Raw genomic sequence first — 24,241 nt, 5'->3', positions numbered from 1 at the left:
GACAATGTCCCTCTGAGACATACCTCCAACTCTTCCCATTTTCTATTACCCTCGGAGCATGGGCCATCCTACCTGTTACCCTTCGGGGAGGCTCAACAGAACTGCAGGAGAGGATGCCCACCGCTATGCCACCACTGTCATGCCCCGGGATTTTATTTTTCTGTTTTTCTATTTTCCTACACGTCCTCTGCGTGTACACCAGGTGTACCGAAACACACGAGAAATTAATCAAGGCAAAATGAGGGAATTCGCCGGCTGCCTGGGATTGAACCCGCGACCAGCGTGACGGGAGAGCCACTCCTTTACCGAGTCGGCCAAAGAGGTACCCTACTGGCTAACTGGGTAATGGGAGGCTCGTTCATCAAGCATAATCGCCGCACTACATAAGTATTGTGTTAGAATTTAGTTTCATGTTCTTTTGTGGACACAGATTATGTTTTCATGGGCAGAATGTGATTGTTTATTTTGTGGAGAATTTATTTCTGAGCAAACCAGTGCCAGTACAGGTCAAAAGGAGGACGAGTGGCAGGAGCTAGGAGCGTAAGGTTTGAACTCGGTGATTTAGTGGAGGCTCCCCCCTGAATCTGACGTCCTGACGGCTGAACTCTACGCCCTGCACCAGGCCCTCACACACGTCCACACCACCCACACCTGGGGGAATTAAGGCAGTTATCTTCACGGATTCCCTCTCGTCACTCCACCTCATCTTCTCCCGACACCCAACATCCTCAACGGCCATGGCCCACAGCATCCAGCGAGTCCTCCTTCTGAGGAGGTGGGAGGTCACCCTGCACTGGGTGCCCTGACACTCCGGCATACGAGGCAACGACACGACATTAGCCGCCGCCGCCGCCAAGATGGCCCTTGCAGATATCAACATCACGCCGCTCCCCCTCCCACTCTCCACCGTCAAGCGCTTAATCTCCCGCACCTGCCACACCTTAAGGCGGCTTTACACCTGGCAATTCCTGGCTGGCAATACAGCCGCGACGATCTAGTGGCTAGACCGGCTGGGTGCTCTCGCGGGAGCAAGTACGTTCACACGTGGGAGGAGCCGCCGGGAGCATCAAGACGTAAACTGCTAGTATATGCAAGGGCATGAATTCATCCCAGACATCCCAAAAGGCTACTATCATATCTTAAAACCACAATGAGTTTCGTCCATTAGCCTAATTTAATATTGTAGAAATACTTTAAGTAAACGAGTTTTACCTTCAGTAGTATTGATTGATTGATTGTTCATTGTTGCATTTAACAACAAAGGAGAAGGGAGGAACATATGCCATATCGCAACCCCCAGGCATTACATAGTGTGATTATATAATACACGAAAATAATCGTTCCTTAATTACCTCCTCCGATATCTCGCAAAGAGATAAACATTTCCCGCAATGTTGCTGCCACTCTCTCAAAAGTTGTTTTGCGCAGACTCTGCCTCTAGTAGAGCTTATCTTGTGGGTCCCACAAGTGTCGATGCTGCCTCACTTCCTCTAGCAACGCCACCTCGGCCTCCCGGCTCCAAATCTTGTGATCTGCATCTGTCATTTCTTGTTTTATTGGCGCCGACATGTTGTTTACCCAGCCGCCAGTCGGCAATACAAGACGGACACGTTCAGCTGCAGAGAACTTGCCGCGAGAAGAGCTCCCAGTCCCCAGACCCAGACCCAGACCAAAAATGCTGCCGGCAGCACGTCGCGGCTGTATTGCCGGCCAGGAATTGCCAGGTGTAAAGCCGCCTTCATGGGACGACACACTCGTAGACACCCTCCGCATCACCTCCATGGGCCAGTACCGCACCAACTCCTCCCCACAGCCGTGGGTGAGGAAAACGTCCCGCGTCCTAGACGTGGCCCTGACGCGACTCCGCCTGGGCGGGCCACACACGCTTCAAGACTAGGGATGGGCAGGTTCCGTTAATTTGAGTACCAGTAGTACCGGTAACGAAAACTTAGGTACTGTTAGTACCGGTACCGGTACCTGCCCACCCCCTAGTCAAGACTCGGCGCTCACCTCCACCGCCTGCGCCTCGTCCGAGTCGTCCCCGACCCTCACTGCACCTGGTGCAGGACCGTCGAGGTCTCGAGGACACCATTGACCAGGGCCGGTACTTATAAAAGTTCATAGCGCTATGAATTTTTCATAAACCTTCAAAATGGCGGATATTTTTCATAAATATTTCATAAGCAGTTCATAAGCCTTAAGAAAAATTCATAAGCGTTAAGAAAAATTCATATGGTAAGACAGCGCGAGAGGTGTCATACGAGCTTATGAAATTTTCATAGGTACAAAGGACTGACTCTTCAACGGGTCACATGTACATTAAGGTTAAGATCAAGATCAAGGCATCATGGCTGGACAACAACAACAAGCCCGTGTACGTCAGCCAAGGGAATTTCGAGAAAGGAGAGACGTCCTGAATGAACTGAGTGATACAGAACTGATCAGAAGGTACCGACTTGATCGTGCTGGCATTGTTTTTGTGACAGACTTGGTGAGGCCCGTGTTACTGAGACCAACGGCGACCAACAAGGCTCTCACTCCCGAGCATAAAGTTTTAATAACCTTAAGGTACCTAGCGACGGGGAAAATGCAGCTCTGTAATGGTGATGACTTGGGAGAGTCCCAACAGACAGTGAGCAGGGTCATCACGGAAACACTGGACGCCCTAAGTGCCCCACACATACTGAAAAGATTTATAAAGTTTCCCGCCAATCAAGATCTCCAGCAAAAAAAGACAGAATTCAGGGACGTTGCTGGCTTTCCTGAAGTGGTTGGTGTTATTGATGGAACTCACATCAGAATTATGAGACCAAGACAGTTTGAGGCAGAATATGTAAACCGCAAGAGATACCATAGTATAAATGTGCAGGTGGTTTTCAATGCCAAATACAAGATTACTGACTTAGAAGCGAAGTGGCCAGGCTCAGTTCATGATGCACGCATTTTGAATGAAAGTGGGCTCAAGAGGATGTTCGAGACTCGTGCTGTTCCAGCTGGATGCCATCTGCTTGGGGACAGTGGGTACGGTAACAAAACTTGGCTGCTGACACCATATCTGCGACCTCAGCATGAATACCAGCTAGCCTACAATAGGTAAGATATGAAATAATCTGCATTTCGTAAAACTATATGATGAACTGCAATAGCTTCTTGATATGATTTGGATAAACAACGTATATTACAAACAAAATATTTGCCTGGCAAATTTGCAGTTTATGACCCCACACCCTATTTTGATTTTCAGTTTCCCTAAGAATAACAAACATGGGGACCTAATGGGAGTTTGTGATTTTAGGTGGGGGAATGCAAAATCGGGCACTCTTGCCAGTCTCACAGTGTTACAACTTTCAGCAATCTAACCTAAACAGTATTATGTAAAAGAATTTTATTTCTACTTTTCAGAGCTCACAAGAAAACACGGAGTATTGTGGAGAGAGGAATTGGCCAGTGGAAGCGAAGATTTCATGTTCTCCACAGTGAAATTCGTGTAACTCCCCCAGGGAAAGTATGTAAGATTATTTTTGTCTGCGCTATGTTGCACAACATATGCAAAGACAGAAATATTCAAATACTTTTGGAGGGTGGTGAAGAACATGGCCAACCACAAGCAGAGGACAACATCCAGATGGCTGCCGGAGAGGAAAATGACGACAATGGTGGTCATGCCGAGCCGCTCCCTGCAGGTCAAGACCGTGATGGATTGCGGTACAGGGACGAGTTTGTCAGACGCTATTTCAAGTAAGTTATATTAATGGAACTAATTTTAAACCCCAAAACTAATGGTATTATTACAGTGTGTTCCCTGTCTCACTGTTGCATTTCTCACCCTCATACTGGGTTAGTTCTCACCATTCTATAAATTTCTTACCCTATAAACTGCTAGAAACGCGTTACTGATTTTTTTTAATTAGAGATTTCCTTATGGGCGACGCTCAGCCTGTGTCCCGGCGCATTACCGAGCCTTGGGCCAAGTGCACCATGGAAAATGGTCTCCAATGACATTTGACTCTAACCTAGGCTAGGTCTTCCGATAGATTATAGTCAAATGTCTTCCGGCGTAGGTTATTAGTATTAGAAAACACGCCGAAACATGATGCGCGGCAACCCTTTCCATTAGCTTAAAATTGAAAAAAATTAGTTGTGAAAACAAGGGTTAGCAGAATCATTCAAAACACACAAATATACCAAGAAAATATATTCACTTCATAATTTGCGAGACAGGAGAGACACTGGAATTTTAATTACCAAACTAACAATCATGCTAAAACCACTGTTGTACATTTGGGAAGTACTAGTATTCAATAATGTGTAGTATAATTGAATCATTTCCTTGTAATTTTAGCAATCACTTGCCCTACAAAATCTTATTTTAGCTATGTCTTTTTTTTTCAGTGTTGAACTGTGAGGAACTTCGATGTACAATCGTGCCAGAAAAAACTGTGTAAGTAGAGGAATTTAACAGAAAGACAAGTTTAAGCAATCATATTTATTTATCATATTTATTTTGTATTTTGGTTCCACTTATCACACACTTGTGGGCAGTGCTGCTGCACTGCCCTCGCCACCACTCCCAGCGAGTGCTGCTCCGACACCAACTCCGTGCCCTGGAGGTGCCCACCTTTGACCTGCCCACGCTGCTGGCGGCGGCAGGCGTCCACCCCTTACGGCAAGAAGCTGTCATCCGCCTCACCTGCGCCTTCCTTCGGAAGACGGGGCAGCTGACGCGCCTGTGAAGTCCTCACAGGACTGACACCAGCAGGGCCCTAAACAACAACAACAACTCGGTGATTTATGAGTTTATAATTATTTTTGTACTTACAGGTGGTGGTGGGGGGGGGGCGAGGCCCCGAGGCCCCTCCTGTTAACAGTTAAGTTAGGGGTTGAGGGGTGGCAAACGCTCCCCATTAGCAGTTGTTATATTATATTAGGTTAGGTTAGGGGGGGTCTATGGGGGGGCAAAGGTGGTTAGGTTAGGGGTGTGTGGGGGGTCAAAGGCAGTTATGTTATATTAGGTTAGGTTAGGAGGGGTGAGGTTACGTTAGGTTAGGTTGGGGGGTGGGGGGGCCCAGTTAACCATTAGGTTATGTTATAAGTTTGGGTTGGTTTACTTTTAAAATGTTATGGTTAGGATTCCTTTTATCAGCGTGCCAGTATTTCACTACCTAACTTATCAAACATCACTAGCTCTTCATATATCCTTTCTACAACCATTCAATAATCATGGAAGCACATTTTAAATCAAATTCAAGGACTTTTTTATTGTTGATTTTTTTTTTTTTTTTAATTAATTTATTTATTTTTTACGTCTTGGCCTTTTGTGCCGGTAGGCTTCTTCCCAGTGGATCCTGATGGTCGGTCCAAGGGTTCTTCCCGGTGGGGCCTGATGGTCGGCCCAGCCCGTTCTGACGCAGGCGAGTGTTTATAGTGGTGCCATCCTGCATTGGCTCATGCTGCCCTCCCGGAGCTCATTTTCAATTCTAGAATCTAGAGTCCTGGTTGATAGGTGGTCTTCTGGACAGCATGTGGGTAGTTTTAAGCCACTTGGCGGCGGCTGAAAAATCCCAGCTTGGTGGCACCGGTCGGGGATTGAACGCGGGGCCGTCTCGCTATCCGTTCAGCCACCGCCTTCCCTATAATAGGGGATAATATTTACGAAAGCGTAGCCTCCTCTGGCAGTGGCTGCGGTGGTGGTCCAGCCGGTGTTGCGAGAAATACCTCCTCACCGAAATAAGTCATATATACATGTGGGGGGGCCAGGGGAACGAAGCCCCCCCGTTAATTAGGTTATGTAAAGTTTGGTTATATGCTCCCCTACCCAAAACCCTGATTTCCCATGGGTTCTTCAAGTTGAACCTCTCTGCAAGCTATTTTGCGGCTGCGGCAGCGGGTCCTTAAAAGGCATTGAAAAGTCAATCATTTAGTGATTTCCGGAGAAAAATACTATCTCCGTGATAAACAGCATCATATTTTGTTCAGAAATAAGCAGTCACCATCTCAAAATTAGTAACGTTGATATAATGAATCTTCACCAATGTCACTATTGAGAGAGAGAAAAAGCATGGAAAATGGGTGTTAACGGCGGGGGTGTGTGCTACGGGGAGCTCTAGTATTCTTGATATATGTACCCACTGAAAAGTAATTTTTTTGCTGGTTTGTGCTGAAAAAAACTATCTCCACAAAAAAGTAGTCAGATTTTGCCCATGAAAACATAATCTATGTCTTGAAAATAATACACCTACTCCTGCTGCATTTATACCAGTGATACCAGTGAGTACTAGCAGCCAAAACAAGTCATTAATTTTGAAGAAAATGATATTCCCCCAAAATTATAAACTGTAGAGGACTGTAGTAGGGCTATTTTGAGAGGTTATACATTACAGAAACACCACACAAAATTATATGACAGTAGCTATAGGGCAACATTCATATGTGTTGGGGCTCTAAAGTAGTACATACAATTTTACATAAAATTTTTCAGATATCATCAGTTTACATTCCATTAGAACTTTGTTTTCTAATATCTAGTTATTTTTTTAGGTGGTTGAAGTCACCCCATTTTTGGGTATATTTTGACATGCCTCTATTCAAGTGATACTTATAGGTGTGTAGGATATATCAAGCACCCCTGAATCATTCTAAATGTTCTAGTTAGGCATGTTACTCATTGTTTCCAGTAGTTGTGATGTGTGTAATACAGATCGCTCCTGCCAGAAGAAGTTTTCCAAAGGGGCATACTTTTCACCAAATCTCAAAAACACATATTTTGCTTGTATTCATAACAAAAATGTGTCAAGAAAATCACATTCTTATTTGAATACTATAAGGCAAAAGTGAGTGAGTGAGTAGTCGTGGCTGTGATCGGATGTGTCGCGTCTTGCTCCGTGTGGAAAGTGCTGTGTCGACATGGCTGGCAAAGCCAAGGCCCCGTTGGATTTGTGTTACGTTTGTAAGGATTTCACCGGCGAGAAATGGATTGGATGCTGTTTGTGCCCTAAATGGTGTCATGTGAAAGTATGCTCATCTGTCTGGAATTAAGCAGGAGAATATACCTAAAATTAATTGGATGTGCAACCCATGCCTTCATAAAGCATCTCTGGCTACCAAAATTGTGGAAAAAATGGTTGAATTCAAGCAACAATTATCTAAGGAAATATCTGTGGTTAAGGATGAAGTTGAATCAAGGGCTGTGAAGGTGCAGGAGGAGCAGGGATCAATTGTTGAGCATGCTGAATCTAGCTGGGCTGAGGTGGCAAAGAGAGGCAAGGTCAAGAAAAATCTCTTTGTTGTAAAAGCTTCTACACAGGAAAAGAAGGCAACAGACATGAAGGATGAAGTCTCCCAGGATCTGGATCTGGATCTGGACAATAATGCGCAGGGCACCAAAGAAGGTGCATAACACGCATATTTGCTGGCTGTTGGGGGGACGGGGGAGCCGAGTGTGCAGGGGAGGGAAGTGAATCAAGTGTAATTGTTAGTGTTAGGTCAAGTGAGTATGTATTTGTTTTTTGAATGAGTCTATTGTACCGCAGTCTAAAATCTGTTGAGGGAAGCTGTCCCAGTCACGTATGGTGCGTGGAAAGTATGAGTGCTTGTATGCGTCAATGTTAGTGTGATATGCTTGGTATTTATGGATGTGTGTGTTACGAGTACGTTGACTGTTTGCCTTGTGTAGGTATGTTTGTGGGTCACTCAATGTGAGTGTTTGTGATCTTGTACATAAGTGTAAGTCTGTGTGCTTGTATGCGTATGTGAAGAGGGTCCATGTTTATCTGTTGTTTGATCCGTGTTGTGATTCCAGGCGTTCGAGTGTAATTGTTTATAATGAACCTTGCCGCCTTGGTGTTGATTTGTTCTAACCTATCAATGTTTCTGTGTGTGTAAGGATCCCACACCGTGGAGCAGTATTCCAGTGTTGGTCTCACAAGTGTGTCATAAGCTATGTGTTTAATGTCAGGTGTGCAGTTATGTAAATTCCTCCTCAGAAACCCCAGTGTTCTTTTGGCTGTGGCACTGATATGGTATATGTGGGTGCTGAATTTCAAGTTAGTTGAGAGATGGATACCAAGGTACTTGTGTGTGTGAACTGATTCTAAATTTGAATTGTGGAGAGTGTAAGTGTGATGGAGGGGGTTGTGCGCTCTGGTGAATCTTAAAAGTTTGCATTCGTCTGGTCGGAAGTGCATCTGCCAGGTGCGCTCCCACCGCTCGAGGGTGTCCAAGTCGTTTTGTAGTAGTCTGCAGTCGTCAGTAGTCTTTACTGCCCTAAACAGTAAACTATCGTCGGCAAATAGTCTAGTGGAAGAGTTAGGCGTTGACAGTGGAAGATCGTTAATGTACAGAAGGAAAAGAAGGGGGCCTAGAACGGTGCCTTGTGGGACACCTGAAGAAACAGGGACAGTGTCAGATGAAGATCCATCAAGAAGAAGACGTTGAGTCCTGTTAGTATGAATTGCAGTGATCCAGTGAAGAATAGGTCCTGAAATACCATAGTATTTCGATTTTAATGTCAGTCTTTTGTGCAGGACTTTGTCGAAGGCTTTGGCAAAATCTAAAACAATAGTGTCGACTTGTTTAATGTCATGTCGGTCAAGTAGCCTCGTAATGTCGTGATATGTAGTAATGAGTTGCGATTCACATGAGCGTTTAGGTCGAAAGCCGTGTTGTGAGTCAGTAAGGATGTTGTTTGCGTCAAGGTGATTCATTATGTGTTCGAAAATTTTACATGGAATCGATGTTAGTGAGATGGGGCGATAATTGGCAGGGTCAGTCCGGTCACCTGTCTTGAATAAAGGATTAATATTTGCCAAAAGCCAGTCAGAGGGTAATGAGGTGGATGATAGTGATTGGGTGAATATGGCCTGAAGGATGGGGACAAAGGTTTTAAGGATGAAGGCGGGAATGTTGTCGGGGCCAGTGGATTTAGTTGTGTCGAGTCCTTGCAGTAATTTCTGTATTCTGTTAGCCGTGATATCAAGGGGGGCTGTGTGGCATGTTTGGTGTCAGGTTATGTTCTTGTGTGTATACCGATTGGAACTGTGTGTTGAGTATTTGTGCTTTGTGTTGTGGGTTGGTTACTAATGTGTTAGTGTTGTCTTTAAGTGATGTAATCATGTTAGTGTCATGTTTGCGCGTCTTAAAGAATTTGAAAAAGTTTCTTTTGTTATTTCTTACGTTGTCTGCGAGGTAAGCTGCTATGTGTTTATGTTCCGCTACTTTTATGTTTTTGGCAAATGTCTTTTGGTGGTTTTTGTTGGCGGTCCAATTATCTGTTGTGTTGTATGTCTGTGCGTGTCTGTAGAGTCTTTGTTTCTTGCGATGTTGTCTGCGTAGATCCCTGGAAATCCAGGGAAGTGTGTACTAGAGAGTGTTTTTTGTGGTATGTGTCTGTTTTTTTTTTTTTTTTTTTTTTTTTTACAACAAAGGAGGCAGCTCAAGGCACAAAAAAAGAGAACAATAATAAAAAAAAAAAAGCCCGCTACTCACTGCTCCTAAAAAAGAAACAAAAGAGGTGGCCGAAAGCAAGATCAAATACGGGAGGAGAGATGTCCTGATACCCTCCTCTTGAAAGAGTTCAAGTCGTAGGCGGGAGGAAATACAGATGAAGGAAGATTGTTCCAGAGTTTACCAGCGTGAGGGATGAAAGAGTGAAGATGCTGGTTAACTCTTGCACAAGGGTTTAGACAGTATAGGGATGAGCATGAGCAGAAAGTCGAGTGCAGAGGGCCCGCGGGAGGGGGGGAGGCATGCAGTTAGCAAGTTCAGAAGAGCAGTCAGCATGGAAATATCGATAGAAGATAGAAAGAGAGGCAACATTGCGTCGGAATTTAAGAGGTAGAAGACTATCAGTATGAGGAGGAGAGCTGATGAGACGAAGAGCCTTAGCCTCCACTCTGTCCAGAAGAGCTGTGTGAGTGGAGCCCCCCCACACATGAGATGCATACTCCATACGAGGGCGGACAAGGCCCCTGTATATGGACAGCAACTGTGCAGGGGAGAAGAACTGGCGGAGACGGTACAGAACGCCCAGCCTCGAGGAAGCTGATTTAGTAAGAGATGAGATATGACGTTTCCAGTTGAGATTTTGAGTTAAGGATAGGCCGAGGATGTTTAGTGTTGAGGAAGGTGATAGCTGGGTGTTGTCAAAGAATAGGGGATAGTTGTTGGGAAGATTATGTCGAGTGGATAGGTGGAGAAACTGTGTTTTTGAGGTGTTGAAGGACACCAGGTTCCTCTTGCCCCAATCAGAAATAATAGTAAGGTCTGAGGCTAAGCGTTCTGCAGCCTCCAGCCTTGAGTTGTTAAGTTCCTGTAGGGTGGGTCTTCTATTAAAAGAAGTTGAGTAATGCAGAGTGGAATCATCGGTGTAGGAATGGATAGGACAGTTCGTTTTGGAAAGAAGATAATCAGTGAACAACAAAAAAAGAGTGGGAGATAGGACAGAACCCTGTGGGACACCACTGGTAATAGATTTAGGGGAAGAACAGTGACCGTCTATCACGGCAGAAATAGAACGGTCAGAAAGGAAACTGAAGATAAAGGTACAGAGAGAAGGATAGAAACCGTAGGAGGGTAGTTTAGAAAGCAAAGATTTGTGCCAGACCCTATCAAAAGCTTTTGACATGTCCAGCGCAATAGCAAAGGTTTCACCGAAACGGCTAAGAGAGGATGACCAAGAGTCAGTTAAGAAGGCTAGGCGATCACCAGTAGAACGCCCCTTGCGGAATCCATACTGGGGATCAGATAGAAGGTCAGAAGTGGAAAGGTGCTTTTGAATCTTCCGGTTAAGGATTGATTCAAAAGCTTTAGATAGACAAGAAAGTAAACCTATAGGATGGTAGTTTGAGGGATTGGAGCGGTCACCCTTCTTAGGCACAGGCTGTATGAAGGCATACTTCCAGCAAGAAGGAAAGGTAGGTGTTGACAGGCAGAGGCGAAAGAGTTTGACCAGGCGGGGTGACAGCACGGAGGCACAGTTTTTAAGGACAATAGGAGGCACTCCATCAGGTCCATAAGCCTTCTGAGGATTGAGGCCAGAGAGGGCATAGAAAACATCATTTTGAAGAATCTTTATAACAGGCATAAAGGAGTCAGAGGGGGATGAGTAGGTGGAATATGCCCAGAATTGTCCAGAGTGGAGTTTTAGAAAAGTTTGAGAGAAGAGTTCAGCCTTAGAGATAGATGAGACGGCAGTGTTGCCGTCAGGACTGAGGAGTGGAGGGAAAGATGAAGAAGTGAAGTTGGAGGAGATGTTTTTGGCTAGATGCCAGAAGTCATGGGAAGAGTTAGAGAAAGCAAGGTTTTGGCATTTTCTATTAATGAAAGAATTTTTGGTTAGTCGGAGAATAGATTTGGCACGATTTCGGGCAGAAATGTAAAGTTCATAATTAGCATTAGTTTGAAGGCTCTGGTACCTTTTGTGAGCTGCCTCTCTATCATTGACAGCACTAGAACAAGCGTGATTAAACCAAGGCTTTTTAGCGTGAGGAGTAGAGAAAGAACGAGGAATGGATGCCTCCATTCCAGAGACAATCACCTCTGTGATGCGCTGAGCACACACAGAGGGGTCTCTATCCTGGAAGTAATAATCATTCCACGGGAAATCAGAAAAGTACATCCTCAGGTCGTCCCACCGAGCTGAAGCAAAATGCCAGAAGCATCGCCTCTTCGGTGGGTCCAGAGGGTGTACAGGAGCGATAGGACAGGATGCAGAAATAAGATTGTGATCGGAGGAGCCCAACGGAGAGAACAGTTTGACAGAATAAGCAGAAGGGTTTGAGGTAAGGAAGAGGTCTAGAATGTTGGGCCGGTCTCCAAGACGGTCGGGAATACATGTAGGGTGCTGGACCAACTGCTCTAGGTCGTTGAGGATAGCAAAGTTGTAGGCTTGTTCACCAGGATGGTTAGTGAAAGAGGAAAGCCAAAGCTGGTGGTGAACATTGAAATCTCCTTGGATGGAGATTTCAGCGAAGGGAGAGTGGGTCAAGATGTGCTCCACTTTAGAATTCAAATAGTCAAAGAATTTTACATAGTTGGTAGAGTTAGGTGAGAGATAAATAGCACAGATGTATTTAGTAATAGAATGACAATGAAGTTTTAGCCAGATGGTAGAAAATTCAGAAGAGTCAAGGTTGTGGGCACGAGAGCAAGTGACGTCGTTGCGCACGTAGGCGCAACATCCAGCTTTGAATTGAAATTTAGGATAGAGATAGTAGGAGGGAACAGAGTAGAGATTGCTGTCAGTAGCCACAGAAACCTGTGTTTCAGTAAGGAAGAGAAGGTGAGGTTTAGAGGAGGAGATGATGTTCCACCGAATGAAAATTAGAGCGAAGACTGCGAATGTTGAAGAAATTGAGAAGAAAGAGGTTTGAGGAATTATCAAGACACCTCTCGGGTCGGCAGCCAGAAGGGGAGTCCTCCCTGGGGGACTTTGTGGTCCCCCCCCCAGGCGGGGACTCCGAGGCTTGATGTAGGTGCACCATTTTGAAATTTTAATTTTGGGAAAAGGTGTATATGTTGTGTGAATGTAGTGTGGTGTGGATAAAGAGAGGATCTGTCTTTAGAGAGCATGCTGAACTACTCTCCGGTGTTGGTGAGACAATAGGGAAACGGTTAGTGAGGACATGGGAAGGGTCTTTGGAGGGCTTCAGCTCCCTTCTCACCTCCCATATATACCTCACCGGGAGTGGCTTGCGCCCATTCGGTAGGTGTCTTCCTACCTACTCCAACGTGTATGGTGTGTTTCAGGTTGTTCCAGTTGATGGAAGGAAGTCTTGTGTGTGGGTCAGTTGCAAAAAAGTCAGTGCTGAAGGCAGTTAGGTCTTGTTTGATCATGTCTAAGTCAGCCCTTGAAAAAAGGAAAATCTGTCTGGGTCTCTGTTTATGTCTAATCGGTCGGAGGTCAGCGTCAATGATGAGTATGTCATGGTCACTAAGTCCTGGAACAACCTGAGTGTTTGTTATGTTAAGAATGTTGTTGGTGAGAAAAAGGTCATGTGTGTGTGCTGTGGTCAAAGGGCCAGCGGGGCGCGTTACAGTATGTGTCCGTGTTGGCTGGAGTACTGTTTGTAAGAGTGAAAATGTATTTATGATGTCAGCGAATGTGTCGTGTAGTTGGCGTCTGTTTGTGTGGGGAATAATGGGGTTGGGGTCGTCAGCATTGGGAGAGTCAAATGGGGATATTGCAGTCCAGTCAATGTCGGGGAGGTTGAAATCACCCGTGATCCAGATGTGTTTGTCTGCCTGTATGCGTGAAAGAGAAATTTGAAGATTGTGTAAATAGTCTGTATTAGTAGAAGGCGCTCTGTAAAAAGCAGCAATAAGAAGAGATTTACAGTTGAAGGTTTGTAACTGGACCCAGGTGATTTCGCAGTCTGTGTCAAGGTCAGGCCTATGCTGAACACAAAGACCCGGCTTGGTGGCGATGATAACACCGCCACCTTTGCCGAGGTCTGTCGGGTGGTCCTTACGAAAAACGATCATACTAAAGGGGGGAGGGAAAAGCTCACTTCTGTCAACGTCAGAAGTCAACCAAGTCTCTGTCCCTACTATAATGTTTGGGTTATGTGTGGTGATTAGGTGGTGTAATTGGGCTATTTTGTTTTTGATACTGCGAAAATTAATTGTTAATAATCGGAGGGAAGTGTGGTTATGATGTGGTGGTAGTGGAAAGGTGAGGATGGTGAAGATACAGAAGAGACAGGAGGGGGTGAAGAAGTAGAGGAGGGAGGTGAAACAAGAGGTGATGAACATGGGGAAGATAAGGAAATAGGGCCTGGGGAAAGTGAAAAGGTAGGATCGGGGGAGGGTGATAGGGCAGACCTGGGAGTGTTAGTAACTGTGGTGAGAAGTGAGTGATGAGTCAAGTCTGGCGTACGGAAGGAACGCACCTGTCTGTGGGTGTTTATGGGACTAGGTGTGAAAAATGGAGCCGAGTTATGAGAGCTGAGAGGTATTGAGTGTTTGGGGTTCAAGAGGAGAAGGTGTTGTGTGCCAGGGTTGTCTGTGTTTTGTTGATATAGCGTGCGATATAGCGTTGATATAGGCATTGAATGGTATTCAAATAACCGATTCAAGATTTACAAATAGAGGTAACATCATCATGAACTTTGATAATGAGAACACAAGGGATGAGGCTGCTCAAAAACTGGAGTCTGTTGAGCAAATTAATACCAAGAGTGTTGGAAAGATGAAGCCAAAGATCATGATATGCAATGTGCATAAAGAGGAGACCAAGGAAAAAATAAAGGAGACCATCTTAGACCACAATGAGTTCTTACATGCCATTGGGGGTGTTGAGGATAAGATTGAGCTGGTTTTTAGCAAGCCTGCAGCTGGTGGCATGATGCACTACATTAGAATGGGGAATATACACGGTGAGAGACAGATACCATGCAATTATATGCTATCATTGTCAGAGATATGGCCATCTTGAGGCCAACTGTACTGCCAAGACCAATGAAGACGCCCCAAGTTGTTTCAAATGCGCTGGCAATCATAAATCACAGGAGTGCACCATGGCTGAGAAGAAATGCATAAATTGTGTGAGATACAAGAAGCCTGAAAGCAACCACTCAGCGAATGACCAGTGTTGTGTAGTTCTTCGGACTGAAATTGAGAGAATTCATAACATGACCAATCATGGCTATTAATCAGTGTCTGTACTCAAAGATAAATTGTGTGTGATGAAGGTTCAGTGTGCTGGAAATAATTGTTGAATATTTAATTGTGATACTATAATGAAAATAGCAGACATGAACACTGAACAATTGCTATATGTGATATTATTCGTGAAAGAAATTAAGACATTCGCTCACTCACTACGATGTTTGAGAATAAGTGCATCGAAGACTATTATTGAGGCTAACATTGAAATTGTTGACGGCCCTCGTAGAGCGCTGCATCAACGGCGGAGCAGGGCCTGAAACCTCATCAACGGTAAACGGTAAAAGACAAATTCTGACACCAAAAACACCTTGATTGTTGCAGCCTCCACCCGAAATTGACCTCTCTTTTAGCCACTCTCTACTTTTGTCTGTTGTGGGAGCGGTGAGTAGCAGGATTTTTTTCCTCACCCTTTTTGTTGCCTTTGAGCAGTCTCCTTTGTTGTAAAAAAAAAAAAAAAAAAAAAAAAAAAAGCTACAAGTTATCAACATGTCAACTTTTTTTCCACTTTTTGTCCGGTCATTCCAGTTGACGGTACGCAGAATGTCTGTTTGCCCCCTCAGAACATCAGATGTCAAAATTTACCCCAAGTAATCACGTTGTTAGTCCACTGAACATGACACTTTTTTTTACTCAATGATTTCAGATTGTGAACTGTGCCCCACTGTTCACTGGGGCTCAAAGACAACTTTTTACCTTTACTGTATGTACCTCAGTGATTGCCTACTTACGGTTTCAGGGGCCGTGTTCCCCTGTTTTTCGCAAATAAAACTTTAACAAAGCGTCGGACAAGAATGTTATTTTGGCAGTGGATGTTGGAGACCCCGACGTAATGGGCAAAAATATGATTTGGTGTCACATGTGGATAATGAAGCACTTACAAGAGTAAATTTAGGGTAAATTTGGCTAAAAGTTAAAGCCACTGTGAGCGAGGCTAGCCCCGCCCCGCACATCTTCTCGTGACGTCGATGTAATGTTTAGCTCTGACGTATGAGTAATCATCCATCCAACCAGTAATTATGTCTTACTGCTTCACACACACACACACACACACACACACACACACGCACACTGTAGCAATATTTAATCTACTGTAAATATGGATGTTCCTTATATGGACCATCAGTTGGGGAGAAAGTTTTACTCGAAGGAAATTACTTATCCTTTACATGGAAAATGTGACTATTGGTAGAACATGCTGCATGTATGTAAGCGAGCAGTAGTTTCTGGTTTCATCCCTCGTTGGTGTTTTATTTGCGAAAAACAGGGGAACACAGCCCCTGAAACCTTCAGTAATGCACCACAATGGGTAATCTTTAATTATTTTCTTTACAGAGTGCCAGTTTCTTACCCCCCCCAGTAGAGATGACAGTTGATGAGAAACAGCAAACTGGCGACATACAACACATCAAAGCCAATCAGAAATAAAAGTCTTGTTCTTGGAGAGGATAAACCAAAGGAAGTTAGCATACATTTACTCACTGGCAGAAGAATGCGAGGAAGGCAAGAGGAGATCAAAATGGCCTCATTAGTAGGTAAGCTACACAAGAACATAATTGGAGACAAAACTGTGAGTTACTTTGAATGCCACTCATTAATTAAGGACTCATAACATAACTTGTAACAAGAGGGCCTGCTATTGAACCTATTGACCTTTTATAATGACCTCTTCACAGTTTATGACATAACCAAATCACTGGACGTAGTCTATCTTGATTTCCAGAATGTGTTTGATAAAGTTTCACATCAAAAATTACTCTTATGAAATCAAGCAACTAGCTAGTGACAGTAAAGTTTGACCATTTGATTGCAAATTGGTTGATTAACAGACAGCAAAGAGTCGTGACTGATGGAGTTGCCTCAGAGTGTGCTCCTGTCACTATTGGTATCCCTCAGGGTTCAGTTCTTGGTCCAGTGCTGTTTATAATTTACATCAGTGACACTGACATTGGACTCAGTAATCTCATTAGTATATTTGCTGATGACACAAAGGTTGGTAATTCGATCCTCTTAGATGAGGAAAGACAAAGCCTCCAAGATTTGCATAAAATTTCAGCTTGGTCTGATTGATAGGCGATGCCCTTTGATTTATGTAGGTGCCAGGTTCTTCAAGTTGGAATAAAATATTAAGAGGTTCAGTTACGAAGTTTGTGGCGTGAAACTCAAAAGTGTTCAGTGTGTCAAGGACCTGAGTGTCAAATTTGCATCAAACCTCAAATTCTCCCAGCAGTGCACTGGCTCAGCAAATAAAGTGAACATAATGCTGGGCTTCATTAATAGAAAATTCTCATTCTAGAGTAAAGATGTAATACTTCCACTGTACAATAATTTTGTCTGATCCCACTTGGAACATGTAGTACAGTTTGGGTCTCCCCACCACACAAAGGACATTGTTGAATTAGAAGATGTTCAGTGTATGTCAACAAAGATGATGTCCTGTTATGATGAAAGGCTCTCATCTTCTGACCTGTTCTCTCATGAAGAAAATCACCTCTGAGGAAGAACTGATCAAATGTTTCAAAATACTCAGTGATTTTATGAATGTGGACAAATCCAAATTGTCTGTGATTGGTGACATGTTTTGAATGAGAAATAGTGGCACAAAACTTGAATAAACAAATAAATTCAGACCACCAAATTTTCTTCACCAACATTGTAATGCAAGAATGAAATAAGCTCGCACCCTCAGTGGCCCACATCAGTACAATTAGCTCGATCAACACTTACTTCAATTTAATACTTACTAAAGTAGAAAGTAGAGGGTCTTGTAGCCTCTTAATTAACTGCAGTGACCTGTATTATAGTCCGTTTCATTCCGTCTGGCCACTCGCGAACGTAGATGTGGCACCTGCGCATTGTGAGTTCATGATTGTGTGAAGATCAACTTTATATTTTCAGTGATGTATTTAAATGTTTGTGTATACAAAAAACCCTCAAGGCATTGTATATGAACCGCACACAGAAGATTTTCATCGATAATTACCATACCAGCACACGAAGGAACAACTTGTTTATAAAACAGTATACAGTCGTCCCTCAAATAGTACGGGGGTTAGGGACCCAGGACCCCCGTACTATTCGAAAATCCGTATAAAATTAGTGCTCCCCATAGAAACACTCCCTGGGCTATGTTTGAAAGAGGGAATCGGGACTCTCGGAACGTCCCAAGTGCTCTCAAACGCGTGACACGGCAGCACGAGTTGCCAACTCGGCACGTCCGCTGGCTCCCGGCTTTAATAGGTGGAGTGCCTTCGTGCTGTGATGACATCAACAAACATGGCAGCCCAAATAAACACATATAAGTGTTTCCATTGCATTTCACCTCTCTGTACCACCATGACCACTGGAGCTTCCTTTTCATCATCTGTTGTAAAGAGTTCGTCAGCCACGACAGCCAGTAATGCATGTTAAACGTCGCCAGGGGTGGTCTGGGTGCCCTAGACGTCCCGACTCGTTCTCTCAAATGCACTGGCAAGAATATCAGCATACGCCATTTTGCTGCGAGTGAGATGCCGTCACCATAGCAACGACGAGGCTTAGTTAAAGGACGGCTTTTATCTCCACTCTTGCAGCACTCTTGGAGCACTGGCAGTTACTGCGGCAAGAATTTCTTTTACACTATGATAGATACAGCAAACACTGCTCTCATTCACGTAGTATGCTCTCCCTACTGCAAGTTACTCATCCCAAAACGTAACTTCTCTGAAATCTGAATTCTTCTGCAAGATGAACACCTTTCTCAAACCCTTTGGGGTGCTTTCAGCGGGTGTTTTGGTAGAAAAGTGTTGCCACTCACGCCATGGCTACTTGGTGCGATGAGTGGGAAATTTAAAAATCCTCAAAAAATTCTTCCATGACAATCCGTATAAAACCGAAACCGTACTATTGGAAACTGTACTATTTGAGGGACAACTGTAGTCTGATCATATTGTAATGATCTATAGCCTTTCAGATACTCATATTTCATCTCATTCAGGTACAGGCTACATAAATTAAGTGATATACGACTCTGCAAGTGTCTATGCATAAGGAATTTTGATGTGTTGCATGTAAATAACATGGGTAGCCTAATATTTGAAATAGCCTAGCATCGCATTCAGCAGTTATAGTTTTACATGTTATTTATGTTATTAATCGTTATGTACATGCAGTAAATTATTAAGATACCCATTATTTGCACTTGCAGAGCCAGATGTCTTTTAACCCTTTCATTGCTAAACGCTTGCAGCAGGCGTTAGGCGTATTTGCTGGTGGTGCTAAACGCTCGCTGCGACCTCCACCCACACTCAAATCTCCCGCATATGAGAGTGTTCCAACACTAATTCTCACAACAGTGGATTGCCAATTGAGTGGATTCTTCACTAAATTTGGTGGAAAATCATATCAGCCCAGCGCAGCAAATGTACCGATGAGTAACTGGTGGATGTTCTTGCCCAATATAGCAGCATTTTTGCATAGCTTCACCTATCACCTGACTGATTCTTTGACCAAATAGTTGTAAATATTGCAGTTGGCAATACTCCCTTGCAAGAATCTGAAGAAAAGATGTCCGCAGTTCTCTTAATACGGCTGATCATCCCGCACGCACCGACGTAAGTGTTAACATTCAACACTCCCTGAACGTGCATGTACGTTCGCAAGAGAGGCATACATAAATGACTCCTATAGATCTGGACCTCCTCTTTCCAATGGTGTTTTTGGTTTTTAGCTGTGATGAATAGTTTTTGAGATACAGAGGTTAAAAGAGACACCCCATTGGGCTCCCCAACTGCACCTGAGGGGATAGTCGCGTCTGCACCACGCAAGGAAAGGGTTAATATGCCTGAAATGAGCTATCAATCAAAGAATTTGAAAAACCACAGATTGTTTGAGCATGATGTGACTATGTTATTTGATACAATCTTGTCTTTTCGCATGCTTGTATGTTAGATTATCAATGCAAACAACTGAGTTGTTTTTTGTATACATAAACATTCAAATATATTATTGAAAAATAAGCTTGAATGTCTATCACAACAGTTGATTTTCACACATTCATGAATTTGAAATACGCAGGTGCCACATCACCTAAAATTCACGCTCCGTGAGTGGCCAGATGAAATGAAACGGACTATAGTACCACTGCCAACTCCTCAACAGGACCATCTGGAATGCCTGAAGAGTGCCACGAGAGAGAGAGAGAGAGAGAGAGAGAGAGAGAGAGAGATAATATGCTGAAGGGGTGCTGCTGGCGCTGTGGTGGAAAAGGAAAGTAAACAGCTGCGCAGCACAGGTATTTAAAGCCTTATGCCGATTGTATTTTTGTAATATTTTTTAGTGATTTTTATTTATTTATTTATTTTTTTTTTACAGGCCACATTATTGCCAGCTATTTGAGATTTCTGGATACCCTGGGTCCAGATAGTCTGGGTTTTACTGTATACGTACATCAGAGAAACTGCAATAGCATAGCAGAAAAAACCCTTAATGTAATAACACTGAGTGCTGGAGATTGAACCTTGGCCTTCTGAGTAGAAGTCAGGCCAGCAAACCAATGAGCCACTGATGTGCTGAAAGGTTGATCTCCAGCACTCAGTGGTGTCTAGTAAACAGTGGGAGAAAAAGTGTGGATTGGAGGGCTTCACATCCTAAGGGTTGATGTGGCTAAACAAAAGGGAACTGAAGCATAAGGTGAAAGATTAAGTTCAGGAGAGGGGCAAAGATCGAAGACCGGCATCAGAGGGTGTGGAGGAAGAGTTCCCTGGAGTGGTATAAGTGGAAAGCCAAACCCAAGTGTGAAAGTTTCATTGATGGTTGCCTGGGGAGCGTCTCTGCTTTTCAAGGCAAGGACTGAATCTCGGGAGGTGAATACAGTAATAGGATGTTTTGGTGAGCCAGTGGGAAAAGCAAGATATACCACATTTGTGAGGGATGTGTGGGTGTGACAATAGAGAATGTGCTACTTGAGTGTTCCAAGTATGAGAGAGAGGGGAGAGGGGTAACAGTAGGAACACAGGAGATAGGAATAGAAGAATGAAATTGGATGATAGAGGGAAATGTAAAAAAGGTGTTAGAATTGCTTGTATGGCGGAGTATTTTTCCACGAAGGAAACAATGACAATACATAGGTGTAAAATAATTTTTGGAGATAATTTTTTTTTTTTTTTTTTTTTTTTTTTTTTTTGTCGTTGCCTGTTGCGCCGGTAGGCATCTTCCTGGTGGGGCCTGATGGTCGGCCCAAGGCTTCTTCCAGGTGGGGCCTGATGGTCGGCCCAAGGCTTCTTCCAGGTGGGGCCTGATGGTCGGCCCAGCCCGTTCTGGCACAGGCGAGTGTTTATAGTGGCGCAGTGTGTACTGGAAACTTGGAAAGAGTGGGCTCCTGAAAACATTCTTCCTCCTGCCACTACCAGCTTCTTCCTTCTGTATTTCAGATTTGACCTGAGGAAGCATTCCGATGTAAAGGCTGCGGTAACTGCCAGAGTGACTACCTTCCAAACCAAGACCAAACCAAGACTCCCTGCAGGAAGTGTGTAGGCAGGAGGCTACAAGGCCTCGTAGCAGCAAAACCTGCTGACTGACTCCCATCAGCAGGTGTGCTGGTGGGAGGCTGCAGAGCTGGACAAGAGCAGCCTGTAGCAGGTGATAGGAGGGTCAGTGATCATCAGAAGAAGCAGTCTGCTACTGGCAACTCCATATCTACAGAGAAGATGGGAATTTTGAATGTCAAGAATGTGGTAAAGCATTCACTCCTAAGGGTGACGACAACAAAGACACCGTTACACTTACTGGTGCAAGAAGCTATGAATGTCAAGAATGTAGAAAAATACCAAGCTGGAAGGCTGATGCTGTTAAACACACCCTTACACACACTGATGTAAAGAAATATGAATGCCAAGAATGTGGAATTTTTTTTAGATATAAGAGTGCCCGTGTTGCACACAGCCTAACTCACAGTGATGTGAAAAACTATGAATGCCAAGAATGCGGAAAAAAAGTCAGGCTGAAGGGCGCACTTGATAAGCACACCCTAACACATACTGGTGTGAAAAACTATGAATGCCAAGAATGCAGAAAAAAATTCAGCCTGAAGAGTTCACTTGATAAACACACCCTTACACACACTGGTGTAAGAAAGTATGAATGCCAAGAATGTAAAAAAAAATTCAGTCGGAAGGATTACCTTGATTCACACATCCGTACTCACACTGACGTAAGAAAGTATGAATACTTAGAATGTGGAAAAAAATACAGGCAGAAGAGCAGCCTTAATGATCACATCTGTACACACACTGGTGTAAGAAATTATGAATGCCAAGAATGTGGAAAACAATTCAACCAAAGGGGTAACCTTCGTACACACATCATTACACACAGTGATAAAAGAAACTATGAATGCCAAGAATGTGGAAAAACATTCACATTAAAGGGGTCCCTTGATGCACATGCTAGTATACACACTGGTGTAAAGAACTATAAATGCCTAGAAAGAGTTCAGACAGAAGCGCTCACTTGCTGTACACAGCAGTACACACACCGGTGAAAAAAATTATGAATGCCTAGAATGTGGAAAAAAATTCAGACTAAAGTGTAACCTTAATGACCACACCCTTACACACACTGGTGAAAAACCTCGTGAGTGTGATGAGTGTGGCCAGAGATTCAGTTGGAAGTACACATTTAACGAACACATGTCCAAGCACTATGATCTTAGAGAGTTCAAATGTGATGTTTGTGGAAAACTGTTTAAGACAAAGCGTACCGTTACCAGGCACATGAAGCTCCACTTCTGAAGTGTCTACCTACACAAGTTATACTAATCAGGTTGTTAGCAGAAGCTGAGTCTGATAAAGAAAGGCAAGTGAAGGAGATAATTATTGTACTCCAAAAGTTAGGACCTTGGCCCTTCCACACCTGCTTGTTCATAGCTGACTCCCTGCTGCCTGTGACTTCTGGGATAACCTCCACCACACCTGCTTGTTCATAGCTGACTCCCTGCTGCCTGTGACTTCTGGGACAACCTCCACCACACCTGCTTGTTCATAGCTGACTCCCTGCTGCCTGTGACTTCTGGGACAACCTCCACCACACCTGCTTGTTCATAGCTGACTCCCTGCTGCCTGTGACTTCTGGGACAACCTCCACCACCTGCTTGTTCATAGCTGACTCCCTGCTGCCTGTGACTTCTGGGACAACCTCCACCACACCTGCTTGTTCATAGCTGACTCCCTGCTGCCTGTGACTTCTGGGACAACCTCCACCACACCTGGGCCCGTATCCTCACGAGCTATTAACTTTTACTCTTAAAGCTACAATCAAAGTTAATAGTTTCAATTTATTAAGGGTAAAAGCTATCCTCGTCAACTTTGAGTGTAAGTATTAGCAAATCCTGGCTACTATTATCTTCTTTATGGCGGGCTCGTAGCTAAGGACGCCTTCGTGCAAAACGTAAACATCCAACATGAATTAAGTAAATATTTCAAAAGAAAAATAAAGAAAACATGTATAAATGTACAACAAAAACATAATAAATGGCAAACACAAGAAAATATTGAGTTTTGTGGCAGATAGCAGCCTCAAAGGCTGCTTTTACTTCGTCACTCGTCAATACCCTTATCTCCCCTCCTGCGTCACAACTTGCTCTGCTGAAATTACCGCACCATAACTATGTCATCTGCCCCAATGAGCACATCTACGGGCCGGAGAACCAGCGCAGAAAAGGAGTAAGTTTAATTGGTCGCCAGATGAAACGGTCTTCTTACATCAAATTCATGAAAAATATGTATAATCAGAAGGTGTTATGGGAAGATTATCACCCCTGAGGATAAGAAGAGAGCGTGGACTGAAGTGACAGAAGCTGTAACAAGGTTGGTAATCACATTCATTTTTCAATTAGCTTACAAACTAACCTAACCCAATCAATTGGGTATTTTTTGCATAATAACAAAACCACTGACCTTCCAAACAGAACATACCTTTTCATTCTGTATCTGAATAGTTTCATTATGACCATTTCTGCCACAACCCCCTCTCCCTCAACCTAACATAACTAAACCTAACCATGCCAAACCTGCCCCATCCTACTGAACACATCATAACTTGACATGCCAAGTTTGTTGGGGGGGAAGAGGGGGTTGGTATAGATAGTTTAGGCATATTTGCCCTTTTTTATTATTTTATTTATTTTTATTTATTTATTTATTTTTTTATTTGGGGGGGGGATGCTAGGTGTGCCAGACTATGGACACTTTTACAAGTACTTTATGTCAAGACTACATGGGAATAGGTAGGTTTCGTGAGAATGGTAAAGTAAGATTAAAATAGTATATTTATAGCATTGGTCAAACAGATTATGGTGATATAATGTTAGATTGGAATGTACTCAAGATAATGAAATTAAGGTTAATGCTTTTATTTATTTTTGTTACATATTCACATATTCATGATTCAAGTAACTTGCAAACTAACCTAACCTCGTCAAATGGGTATTTTTGTATACAAACACAACCATAGAGTTTCCAAACAGAACATACTGTTTCCTACTGCTTCACGTGAATAGCATCATCATGACCATTTCTGCTGCAACCCCCACTCCCTCAACAAT

General features: G+C 43.6%; 1 protein-coding gene and 1 long non-coding RNA gene across 6 annotated transcripts; one reads left to right on the top strand and one right to left on the bottom strand.

Annotated features, from left to right (window-relative positions):
* Positions 1-1,657: 1,657 nt before the first annotated feature.
* LOC127000696 (putative nuclease HARBI1) lies at positions 1,658-22,009 on the top strand. 4 transcript variants are annotated; one of them, XM_050864695.1, is made up of 6 exons: positions 1,658-3,093; positions 3,403-3,738; positions 4,393-4,784; positions 15,997-16,196; positions 19,801-19,933; positions 21,072-22,009. In XM_050864695.1, exons 1-3 carry the CDS (start codon positions 2,348-2,350, stop codon positions 4,403-4,405), a joined length of 1,095 nt encoding a protein of 364 aa, XP_050720652.1. In that variant the 5' UTR covers positions 1,658-2,347; the 3' UTR covers positions 4,406-4,784; positions 15,997-16,196; positions 19,801-19,933; positions 21,072-22,009. The 4 variants fall into 4 exon arrangements, with proteins under 4 accessions (XP_050720652.1, XP_050720653.1, XP_050720651.1 ...); XM_050864696.1 differs by having other exon boundaries at positions 19,717-19,933; XM_050864694.1 differs by lacking the exon at positions 19,801-19,933 and adding an exon at positions 5,328-7,388.
* On the bottom strand, positions 21,092-23,653 carry LOC127000697 (uncharacterized). 2 transcript variants are annotated; one of them, XR_007754454.1, is made up of 4 exons: positions 22,843-23,653; positions 22,611-22,785; positions 21,851-22,551; positions 21,686-21,820 (listed from the first exon to the last, which is right to left on the bottom strand). It is a non-coding gene; the product is annotated as an uncharacterized LOC127000697 (long non-coding RNA). The 2 variants fall into 2 exon arrangements; XR_007754453.1 differs by having other exon boundaries at positions 21,092-22,551; positions 22,843-23,557.
* Between the last annotated feature and the right edge of the window lie 588 nt (positions 23,654-24,241).

The sequence above is a fragment of the Eriocheir sinensis genome, chromosome 19 (genome assembly GCF_024679095.1).
Source record: "Eriocheir sinensis breed Jianghai 21 chromosome 19, ASM2467909v1, whole genome shotgun sequence".
NCBI classification, from domain to species: Eukaryota; Metazoa; Arthropoda; class Malacostraca; order Decapoda; family Varunidae; genus Eriocheir; species Eriocheir sinensis.
Note: the sequence above shows the minus strand (reverse complement) of the source record. Positions and strands in the feature narration are given on the sequence as shown.